At 55.2% G+C, this 11,307-nt stretch overlaps 1 protein-coding gene across 1 annotated transcript; it reads right to left on the reverse strand.

The window, feature by feature from the left end:
* Nucleotides 1-3,285: 3,285 nt before the first annotated feature.
* On the reverse strand, nt 3,286-10,443 carry KRT8 (keratin 8). Its single transcript, XM_067696656.1, has 9 exons — nt 10,016-10,443; nt 7,435-7,643; nt 6,747-6,807; nt 6,149-6,244; nt 5,399-5,563; nt 4,998-5,123; nt 4,193-4,413; nt 3,995-4,053; nt 3,286-3,699 (listed from the first exon to the last, which is right to left on the reverse strand). The coding sequence occupies exons 1-9, from the start codon at nt 10,358-10,360 to the stop codon at nt 3,512-3,514; spliced, it is 1,470 nt and encodes a 489-aa protein (XP_067552757.1). The 5' UTR covers nt 10,361-10,443; the 3' UTR covers nt 3,286-3,511.
* Between the last annotated feature and the right edge of the window lie 864 nt (nt 10,444-11,307).

Below are 11,307 nucleotides of genomic sequence, written 5' to 3' on the forward strand. Positions count from 1 at the left end.
AGCAGACAACAGCATGTGCAATGGCCCTGTGAGGAAGGAATGTGACGTGAGTGCTAAGCCGCACCACTGAGTCAGAGAGAGCGTGGGGGTGGGGGGGTGGGGGGGGCACTGAGGAGGGCGGGGGGGGGCTGAGCAGGCCCAGGCGGTGGGCCAAGGCAGGGCTTGGGGCTTTATCCTGGGCGGCAACATTGCGGGGAGTAAGTAGGAGAGTAACTGAATCCGATTTGCATTTTCTTTTTTTTTTTAATAAAGTGAATGGTTTATTTATTTATTTTTGGCTGCGTTGGGTCTCTGTTGCTGCACGTGGGCTTTTCTCTAGTTGCGGTGAGTGGGGACTACTCTTCCTTGTGGTGCGCGGGCTTCAGTTGTTGTGACCCACGGCTCTAGAGCGCAGGCTCAGTAGCTGTGACGCACGGGTCCTGTTGCTCCGCGGCATGTGGGATCTTCCCAGACCAGGGCTCGAACCCGTGTCCCCTGCATTGGCAGGCAGACTCTCAACCACTGCACCACCAGGAAGCCCTGCGTTTTCTTTTGATTTGCATTTTTAAAAGTTCACCTTGCAGACATAGAAAACAAACTTATGGTTACCAAAGGGGATATGGGAGAGGGGCCAGGGATAAATTAGGAGCTGAGGATTAACAAATACACACTGCTCTATATAAAACAGATAAAGGGCTTCCCTGGTGGCGCAGTGGTTAAGAATCTGCCTGCCAATGCAGGGGACACGGGTTCGTGCCCCGGTCCGGGAAGATCCCACATGCCGCGGAGCGGCTAGGCCCGTGAGCCATGGCCGCTGAGCCTGTGCGCCCGGAGCCTGTGCTCCGCAACGGGAGAGGCCACAACAGTGAGAGGCCCAGTTACCGCAAAAAAAAAAAAAAAAAAAAAAAAACATAAAAAAGTTTCCACTGTATAGCACAGGGAACTGGATTTAATATCTTGTAATAACCTAGAATGAAAAAGAATCTAGAAAAGAAGAGAGAGAGAGAGAGAGGAATCACTCTGCTGTACACCAGAAATTAACACAACATTGTAAGTCAACTATACTTCAATTAAAAAAAAAAAAAGCACCCTGGCAAGGGGCCCAAGGGACTCTCCTATGACACAGGAAGTGTTCTATATCACAGTGTGATTGTAAGTAGAAATCCATCGAGTACTTTCTGCATTCTATTACATTTAGTATTATACCTGAGCAAAAAAATAACAAAGGGGGCTGTGACTGGCCAAGCCTGGCTCCCTCCACCCTTGTGGCCCCAGAGAAGAGGTGCTGTGAGGGTCGCACCTACCAAAACCACAGGGTTGGAGCTGGAAAAACAGCTCCTGAAAGAAGAGAGATTTTAATACCTGCCTCACAGGATCTTGGAAGGTTGAAACGTGCTGAAGCACAGATCTACCACCAAATAGGCATTAAAGAAATGTTAGCGTTCATCTTTCCTCGGTGTCTCCTGTAAATGAGAATTGGAGGTCCGGCTCCATTACATCATTAAATACTGAAAGGTAGATGAGATGGTGTCTCCTAAAGGCCGAGTGTCCTTGATGACACAGTAGATGCACAATAACCAGGAAAGGAAGGGGGCGGGGGAGAGGGAAAGGGAATTCTCCCTGGAGCTTTCCTGCCCTTCCCTAAGCAAGCAGCAGGTCAGGTCGGGGGTGTGGAAACTCCAGGAGAACATTGGTGGGGCCTTTGGCTGCCTGCCCGCCCCCTCCCCAACCACGTGCCCACCGCCAGGGGGCAGGGCCCGGTAAGACAGGTGGCTGGCTTCCAGGAGGATCGGGTGGGCCACAGTTGAAACTGCTGACTTGGGTCCTCAGTGGGCAAGAGATCTCTCTCACTGGGTACTGCGCCTGCTCTGGGCTCTAACACCACTCTCTGGGCTCCAGGGACCTGGTAAGATGGCCAGTCACACATGAGCAGAGGGCAGAAGGTTGGTATGGTTTTATGAAATTTTTCTTTCAGTTATATAGATATAAACATTTGCAGGTTGTGATAAAAATGAATTTCGTACTGAGAGCTGCTGCCACAGTAGTTGAAGTCACTGCCCTAGATAATGGTACTGTTAAGTTTTATCGTGGAAGAGTGAAGTCCTTTATTGTGACAGAGTCCAGAACCCTGGCCCTGGTCCCAGGACTGGGTGGAGGGGGCGGAGGAGGTAGAATGCCTGGGCTCGGTCTGGAAGCAGCTCCATTGAGGTGGGCAGCTAGGGGAGGTAGTGAGATGGGCCCTTGGGTGGGAGCCCAGGGCCTGGGAAGCCTAGACCCCAGGGCAAGGAGCCCTGGGAGACCTCACAGCAGGACCAGAACCTGAGCTTCCTGCGCCAGGCTGTCCCAATGACTGGACCCTCTGCATGGGTTTGTTCATTCTCCTTTAGTGTTTGGGAAAGTCTGAAAATGCCCCCATCTCAGCCATTCTAAGTGAGGGCATGTTCCACACTTAGTTCAGCACTAAGGGGCCAGCGTGTCTGCCGGGTAGTCCACGGGTGGTGGCAGTGGAGCCACTGCTCCACCCAGCCCCGCTCCTGCCCCAACAAGACAAGCAAAAACCCTTTACACACTTCACAGGACCCATCCACACCCAAATACACACAGCACGCCCTCCACCTGCAAACACAGAACGCACACACCCTTTACACACTCAGCTGTATATGGTACAAACACTGCAGGTAAATGGGTGGAAAGGGGTGGTGAGGTACCATGGGGGTGGGCGTGACTGTGAGTGAAACACGGAAGGGGCCATCTGTCAATGCCAAATCCTATACTATCTTGGCTTTTAGAAATTGTGGGTGTGACATACCCAGCTGCTGAGAATGGACTCTGGGCCTCTGAAGGGACGGGAAAACCAGGATTCCTTGTCCCCAGCTGCTAAGGAATGAAGATGTACAAAAACACCTCTGGCCACCGAGGAAATGCCATGTGCCTGGCTGAGGAGGAGGACAGGCTGGAGAACTGGACGGTCCTGGGTTCGAATCCCAGTCAGCCACTTTTTAATTAGGCCAATTGCTTGGTCTCTCTGGACCTGGTCCTGAGGCCGACCTCCTGTGAGGTCTACGGGAAAGGAAATCTCCTGATACTCCAATCTAAAACCTGCTCTGTGCCCCAACAGGGTTTGTTGCCCAGATCAAATGAAATGGGGTATCTGAAACCAAGGCATCAACGAGGTTTTTCAGCAAAGTCTCCCTGGAGGAGGTCAGACTTTCCTCCACGTGTCCCCCAACCCCAGCCTTCTGATCCCAGAGGGAGGCCTCCTGACCACCTGTCTCCCACCCCATTGACAGACAAGGGCTGCACACAGCAAAATGTGCTGGCAGAGCCAGCTGAAGCTTTATTCTGAAAAAGACACTTGGATTGGCTTTTGGGGGGGCGTGGGCAAGAGAGGGAGCCCCAGGCAGTTGACTCCCCCAGGGGTGGGCTAAGGACAGGACTGAGCCTCAGATCTTTGGTTCCAACACTCCCCTGCACAACTCCTTCTTGCAGGAGCAAGTGAGCTGGGGAGGCTGGGAGGGATCGCGGGAGCCTTTCACTTAGGCAGGATGTCAGAGGACTCGGACACCAGCTTCCCATCACGGGTCTCAATCTTCTTCACAACCACAGCCTTGGAACTGGTACGGCTGAAGGAGCCAGAGCCCCCTCCAGAGCCCAAGCTGGACTGGTAGGAGCTCAGGCCGTAGTTGAAGCCAGGGTTCCCATAGGGTGAGGTCAGCCCACCTGGTCAGGAACAGAGGCAGCCACGTGAGCACAGGAGCCCATGCGCACATCAGGGGCCACGCCCCCTTCTCCCTGCTACTCCGGACCGGACGTGGTCCCCAGGGATAGGGAACCCCCCTGGTTCACTCCTCCAAGATGGTTGGGGAAAACCAGGAGCAGGGCAGGAGAGAGCTTTGCTATCAGCTACGTGACCTTGGACAAGGCATTTAACTGGGCCCCAGCTTCCTCAGCTATACCGGAGGGAACTGTATAGGAGCTGCCTCCTGCCCTGCCCCCCCAGGACCAGGACACTCACCTGAGTACCCGCTGGTGGTCTTGGTGTGGATGCTCATGTTCTGCATCCCAGATTCCAGCCTGTACCCAGAGGACACATGGGGATGTCAGGACCAACCCCTGGCCCTATCCCAGGACAACAGGACTCAAGTCCCACCCCTCCCCACCCCAGGTCCCAGGGATGGGGCGCCAGGGCCAGTCAGAGAACGCCCACACCCACCGGCTCTCCTCGCCCTCCAGCAGCTTGCGGTAGGTGGCGATCTCCACGTCCAGGGCCAGCTTGACGTTCATCAGCTCCTGGTATTCGCGCAGCTGCCGCGCCATGTCCTGCTTGGCGGTTCTCAGCGCGGCCTCCAGCTCGGCCAGCTTGGCCTGAGCATCCTTGACGGCCAGCTCCCCACGCTGCTCCGCATCGGCAATGGCGGCCTCCAGGGAAGCCCTCTGGCGGGGAGGGGACGGGGTAAGCAGTTAGAGCAGAGTCTGCTTGCCTCCTCCCCTCCTCCCCCTGCACCCGCTCTCCCTTTTCCCCTCCTTTAGGGACCCCCTCTCCCCGACCTGGACTAACCAACTCCACCTGGCTCAATCCAAGAAAATGCTACAGGTGGGCGAGAGTGAGGAAGCGGAACGGGGAAACATGAGCAGCTTCCAGCCACTTCCCCGCGCAAACTTCTCACCTGGGACGCTGTGCGGTGTTATCCCCACCCCCAGCTGGACTAGATCTCTGCTTTCTAAACTTCCTTAAAGCATCAGAGCCCAATCTTACCCTGATATATAAGACAGATACAATAAAGCAGGCTTGGGGGACCCATCCTGGACCCCCAACCTACCTGCCCGGCCCCTCACACGGGGGCCTCCTCAGCACCCCTCAGCCTCCCAGGAGCAGTCTGGACTCCAGCTGCCCCTCCAACTCCTGACTCTGGTCTAGGATTCCTTCCCCAACCCCCAGACCCCTCACTCCTCCTGCATTATCTCCTCTCACCCGGAGGTGTCCCAAGACCCTCTCCCACCCCCAGCCCAGCCCGTACCTGGCCTTTGAGGCCCTCGATCTCAGCCTGGAGTTGGTTGATGTTCCGGTTCATCTCGGAAATCTCCGTCTTCGTGCGACGGAGGTCATCCCCGTGCTTCCCAGCCAAGGTCTGCAGCTCCTTGTACTGCAGATGTGAGACAAGGAGTGAGGTTGAAAGGGGACCCCCCCGGTCCCTCCGAGGGAGAATGCCCTCTCGGCCAAGTCACCAGAACCCAGGTCATCTCTCCCCTACCCGCCTCTACACCTCTGGGCACAGGGACATCCCTGTCCCCCAGCACTACTCGGCAGCCCAGCTCGCAGCAGGCAGAGTCCAGTTTGAAATCCTGCTCCCTCCTCAAGGACTAGGGCACAGAACCTGCCAGAAGGGGAACACCAGCCTATAGTGACGCTGCTCTTCACCTTCATCTGGTACATGGTCTCGGCCTCAGCCCGGCTGCGGTTGGCGATCTCCTCATACTGGGCCTTGACCTCGGCGATGATGCCATCCAGGTCCAGAGAGCGGCTGTTGTCCATGGACAGGACCACGGAGGTGTCAGAAATCTGCGACTGCATCTCGCGGATCTCCTGTGGTGGGGAAGGGAGGTGGTGAGGCCCTGGGCCCGCATACAAGGAGTTCCCTTCTGCAGAAGGGCCTTCCATAAAGGACAAGACAGTGGGAGTTAGGGCTGGAGAGAAGGCAAAGTTCCTAAGGAAGGAAAATGGGTCAAAGACCTGGAACTTGGAGGGAAGTAAAGATGAAATGAGGCCAGGATAAAAGGAAATCTGGCTTTGGGCGAAAAACCAGAGGGGCAGAGCCCTTCCGTGCTCTCAGCTACCAGTATGGAGTCCACAGAGGGCTCTCATTCGGCCCAAAGAATCTAACTAAGGCCCTGGGGACAGAGCAGGCCTGAGCTGCAGCTGGGTCACCACTCTGTGTATGGTGACCTTGGACAGGCTATTTCAGTTCTCTGAGCCCATTTTCTCAACTGTGAAGTGGGATAATAAACCCTCCCTCATGCAGGGGGACAGAACATATAGAACATCCATGCCGGGCTACTATTGGCAGCTGTAATTATTCAGTGGTGGGCCCTTGTCTGTTGGTGCGCTGGGGGCTGGGAGGGGCCTCTGATGGGGCTGGGGAACCTCAGTCACCAGTGCCCAAGAACGTACCTCTTCATACAGTTGCCTGTAGAAGTTGATCTCGTCAGTCAGCCCTTCCAGGCGGGACTCCAGCTCTACCTTGTTCATGTAAGCTTCATCCACATCCTGCGGGGCAGGGGGAGGGGAGCCTGAGCTGAGTGCCCACTCCTGACGCCAAGCCAGGGGCACCCAACGGCCTGGACTTGGAACTTTCTAACTAATTGTCTTTCCCACCTCACTATGTGTGGCCTGACCCAGTCCAGTCTCTGCCCCATCACACCTGCATCCCCAGCCCCAGCACTCTTACCTCTGCTTCCTACACACACCCTTCCCTCTCCCCCACTCCCCTCCCCCTCCCCTCCTCCTCCCCTCCTCCTTCCCCTCCAGGAAGCCTTCTATAGCCAGACCTCAAATTCTACTGCTCCGTTTTCTTAACCATGTTCCAACATTGATGTCCAGAGTTCTGTCCAAATACACCTAACTACCTCTCTGTCCTTCTATGCTAGATACCTAGGAGGCACCCAAATGTCGTCCCATTACTTAGAAACATTTAGGAACAGAAAGCCTCTAGCCTGAGTCTCTAAGCGCCAGCCTCCAGTGTCTGGTGGGGGAATGGGTACTCCCTCACCTTCTTGATGATGACAAATTCATTCTCCATGTCTGTGCGCTTTTGGATCTCTTCCTCATACCTGGTGAGACAGATATAATCAGAGGATGGAGGCAAAGGTGCGGTTGCTGTGGGTCTTTCCAGGGGGACAAGGATAGCTAGAAAATTCAGTTAATGGAAATGCAAGAAGATATGAGATGGCTGGTCTGGTCCTTCTGCCCCAACCAGCTACTGTTTCCCCACCCTTACTCCATGCTATCATCAGCCAGTGGGGGGCCTGGAGCAGGAAATCTCTCTCCAGATCCACGAATACACATTGGATTAGGCATATGAGGAGGATTAGCAACAGGCACTGACATGAAACCTCAGACAGAACTTTCTGGAATGTGCTGGAAATCAGGGGTAAGGAAGAAATAGAGTCTATGGCTATTAGTATACAAGAGAGCCTGTTGGCTACCTCTGTCTCCCATTTTAGGTTTACTGTGTAAACATTAGCAGATAATTTGTTGTCCAAATTGGGACAGCTCTGAGATTGAAGGGGCAAGGGAGGTGCTATTAACAATGGGCATAAACCTAGACTGTCCTGAGAAAACCTTGTCCTGGGGTCACTCTAATTATATAAGACTGCACTGCCCAGCAAGCAGAGGGCCTTGGTGTTTTAGGCCTCTGGTCCCAAGGGGCCGGGCAGGGTGGGATGACAGAGGCTCACTTGGTCTTGAAGTCCTCCACCAGCCCCTGCATGTTGCCAAGCTCCACTTCCAGCTTCAGCTTCTCCTGGGCCAGGGTTTCCAGCTGCCGCCGGAGGTTGTTGATGTAGCTCTCAAACATGTTGTCTATGTTGCTCCGGGCTGTCTTCTGCTGCTGCAGGAGGTTCCATTTGGTCTCCAAAATCTTGTTCTGCTGCTCCAGGTGCCGCACCTGCACGATGAGGCAGAAAGGTCCACATCGCACATCAGGCCAGGGCTCAAAGTCTGGCATGAAGCAAGCTCTGTCTTTTCCCCTCATCCAAATCCCCAAGCAGTGGGGTCTCCGGAACCCCATTAGTGCTGAGTTGGGGGGAAAGAAGGGGATACATGGTTGTAAGAGGATAGCTAGCAGTTTATGTTGAAGCTATATTTGCAAAACAAATGGTTCTTATCGACTTCGATTGTAATATTGCAGTCAATAAAAGTAGCCAAGTTTTAATTAACACTTTATATATGATTGAAAAAAATGTAGATTGTTCACAGCAAATAATATTATCATCATGATTATTATTTGGAGTGGCTTTGAGGGACTCATTGACTATAAGGAAACTTTAGCCCTACAGCCTGGAGAGCATTCGCCAGAAGACCTAGGTTTTAGCCAAACACTGCTACCTGATCTTGAATTACTTACTTCCCCTCTCTGAGCCTGGGTCTCCTCAGCCCTGCAATGGCTTAGAAGAACTCAGGCGAGCCCTATCCAGAGCCCCACCCCTGTGCAGAAGTCACTTTTAGCCAGGGAAGAGGCAAGAAACAAGGTAAATCTGTCTGCAAACTGAAGACCCTCCTCCCCACAGCCCTTCCTTTGAGCTCAACATCCAACCCCACCCTACCCTACCCTACCCTGAATCCACAACCCTGTCCTCCTGTCCCAAACACAAAGGTCCTAGGTTCCTTGGGGCTCAAGGAATCCAGATTTTAGGATGAAATTAAGGCACGTTGGAAGGGAAATTTTTAAAAAGAAAGAATAATAAACTGGTCCCAAGAAAAGGAAGGACTTTTTTCTTTTTTTTTTTTTTTTTTAATCAACCCAAAGTTGGACTTCTTTTAAATTGGGAGGACTCAGAAGGTTATTTTAAGGGTCTGGTCCAGATCCAGCAAATCTCTCTCTGTAAATCTCTTTCTTCCCCAGCTCATTCTGCCCCAAAATTACAAAAACTAAGTGATAATAACATTTAGCCTTATTAGACTGTTTAATGTAGGCCGAACACTGCTAAGCTCTTACATTTTATGCTTGAATAGGCAAAACCTCTTTGACTTAGGGATTAGCGTGCCCATTTTGTAGATGAGGAAATCAGATTTAGCAAGGTAGTCCATCCAAGGAAAGGGCAGAGCACTGGGAACCTTCGGCCTGTGCTTAGCTACTCACTGGGAGGACCCCAGCGCTAGCAAAACGCAGTCAAGAAGTAAAGTGAAGGTTGCTTAAAGCCAAGGAACCAGCAAGCACTTCCCAAAATCTGGGGAGCGCCGGTTTCCCGGGGGACTCCAATTCCTAAAGGCGCTAATCTGCCCCAGGATTTCCCTCCTTCCGCTCCCAAAATGCCTCCCAGGAGCTAGTCAGCTGGGAGGGGCTGAGCCTCCAGCGCGCTGGGGGCCCTGGGGCCCCTGAGGAGGCAAACCCCCGAGGCTGCAAAACCCGGCCTGGCGCCTTCCAAGGGAAAGCAGAGCCAGTTCGTTGGGGCGGAGCCGGGGTAGTAGGGAAGAGTGAGAGGGGACCAGGGCCGAGCGGGGAGAGGGGCGTTAGCGGACAGACGCCTTATCTAAAGCCGTAAATCGTGGAGTTTAACAGGACGTGAAACGCAGGTGGGGTGTCGCACGCCCGCAGACTTTGAATCCTGGATGGGCTTTTCCGAAGCCAGGCCCGGGCGTCCACCCCACACCGATACACGCCCCCAGGCAGAGGAGCGTGTCCCCAGTACCGCGGGCCTCGGCCCCGCCCGGCGCCGCCCACATGGCCGGCTCCCGGGGCCCTGGCCAAGTTATGACTCATCTTGGTGCCCCCAACACTTGGGCCCCGGTACGCCGAAGGCCTGGATCAATATTTGCCTGTTTGAATCAAGACAGCCGCTTCCTTCTCCCAGAATCCTATCAATCTCCTATTTAAAAAAAAAAAAAATTTAAAGCACGGGAGCACTGTTGAGAAGCCCTTGGGGCCATGCTAGGGAGAAGGGTGAACCTGAGGGAGGAACTGCCCTCCCACACGCCAGCTGAACAGCTGGGACTCTTCCAGAGCTGAAAGCTTTACAGACGATCAGACCCCGAGTTGGGGTGAGATGGGCGAGTGAGGGAGGGAGCCCCAAGATTTAGAGTCCGAAGCCGCCCGGACCCCCTCTCTATCCCTTCCCCAGCCCAAACCAAAGTGCATGGGGCCGGGGGAGGGCGCCGAGACATCCGTCGGAAGCGGGAGCGGTGCCAGAGTGGGTGGGGCCCAGCAGGACGCCAGGGAGGGGCTGGAGATGTGCCCACCGAGGGTGGGGTGACCAAGAGAAAGGGCTGGGATCCTGGTCCGGCCCCAGGCACCGCGGGCCACGCAGGGGGAGCCCTCACCTTGTCGATGAAGGAGGCGAACTTGTTGTTCAGGGTCTTGATCTGCTCCTTCTCCTGGGTGCGCACGGCCTGGATGTCGGGGTCCACCTCCAGCTTGAGGGGGCTCAGCAGGCTCTGGTTCACCGTGACAGCTGTGATGCCCCCCAGACCCGGGGCCCCACTGTAACCTGCAGCCAGACTCATGCTGCTGCCCAGGCCGCCCCGGAAGCTGCCGCTGCTGCCCACCCGGGAGAAGGCCGAGGAGCTGATGCGGGTGCCCGGCCCACTGGTGTACGAGCGGCTGCTGAAGGACCGGGGGCCGGAGGTGGACACCTTGTAGGACTTCTGGGTCACCCTGATGGACATGGTGGAGGCTGGAGAGGAGGCGAGGAGGCTGAGGCACACAGAGACTCGAGGAGTTGCGAAGCTGCTCCTAGGTGGGGTGCAGCTCCCCGGATGGCCTCTTATAAGAAAGAGCCCAGCCCAGGAGGAGGGGATCGGCCTTGTAGCTGAGTGGCTAGGCCCTGAGGGGGCAGGGCCTAACCTGACACCTGCCACCTACAGGCCGGACTCAGGTGGGGGCAGCAGAGAGCTGCGCCCGCCCGGAGCCCACCCCTGCACCACCGCAGAGCCCAGGAAAGGGTAACTCCGTGAATGTGAGACGTGCAAGGGCTGCCAGCCTCTACCTGTTCCCTAACAGAGCCTTGCGGGGTGGCCCAGCCACTGCAACCCTGGATCCTAGGTCTTATCTCCTTCCCTGCTGTGGGAAATAAATGCACAGACTGAGGAGCAGAGCAGGAAAGCGATCTGTGGCATTTGGGTCTCCTCTGAGCAGCTGACGCCCCAGAGGCACCACCCCGTGTCCTTCGTGTTCTTCTCTCCACTTGGAGTGATTATGAAGGTCTGCCCAGTTTGGAGGACAGGGCTGGGTTCCGAATCCTTGAACCCGAGGTCAACCATTTGCCCAGTCTCTCCTTAGTTACTGCTGTGCCCCCAGCCCTTGGTGCAATGCCAAGAGGGGCTGGGTAAACATCTGTGAAATGAATGAATGAACACACACACACACAGGCTGTCTTCCCTCTGGGGCTGTACATGCAAGTTAACGTGAGGTCCAACACAGCACTTGTCCTGGACACAACCCCGTGTCTTTCTCTCTTCCCAGGATCACAGGATTGAGTTTCCCTGGTGGCACGGTGGTTGAGAGTCCGCCTGCCGATGCAGGGGACGCGGTTTCGTGCCCCGGTCTGGGAGGATCCCACATGCCGCTGAGCCTGCGCGTCCGGAGCCTGTGCTCCGCGACGGGAGAGGCCACA

This window comes from Pseudorca crassidens, chromosome 11 (genome assembly GCF_039906515.1).
Source record: "Pseudorca crassidens isolate mPseCra1 chromosome 11, mPseCra1.hap1, whole genome shotgun sequence".
NCBI classification, from domain to species: domain Eukaryota; kingdom Metazoa; phylum Chordata; class Mammalia; order Artiodactyla; family Delphinidae; genus Pseudorca; species Pseudorca crassidens.

Excerpts from the sequence above, each read along its gene's own strand:
- KRT8 (XM_067696656.1), bottom strand. The coding sequence starts at position 10,360 with ATGTCCATCAGGGTGACCCAGAAGTCCTACAAGGTGTCCACCTCCGGC. Across the intron at positions 5,124-5,398 it reads AGACCATGTACCAGATGAAG|TACAAGGAGCTGCAGACCTT; the intron begins GTGAAGAGCAGC and ends TCACATCTGCAG. Across the intron at positions 4,414-4,997 it reads TCGAGGGCCTCAAAGGCCAG|AGGGCTTCCCTGGAGGCCGC; the intron begins GTACGGGCTGGG and ends CCTCCCCGCCAG.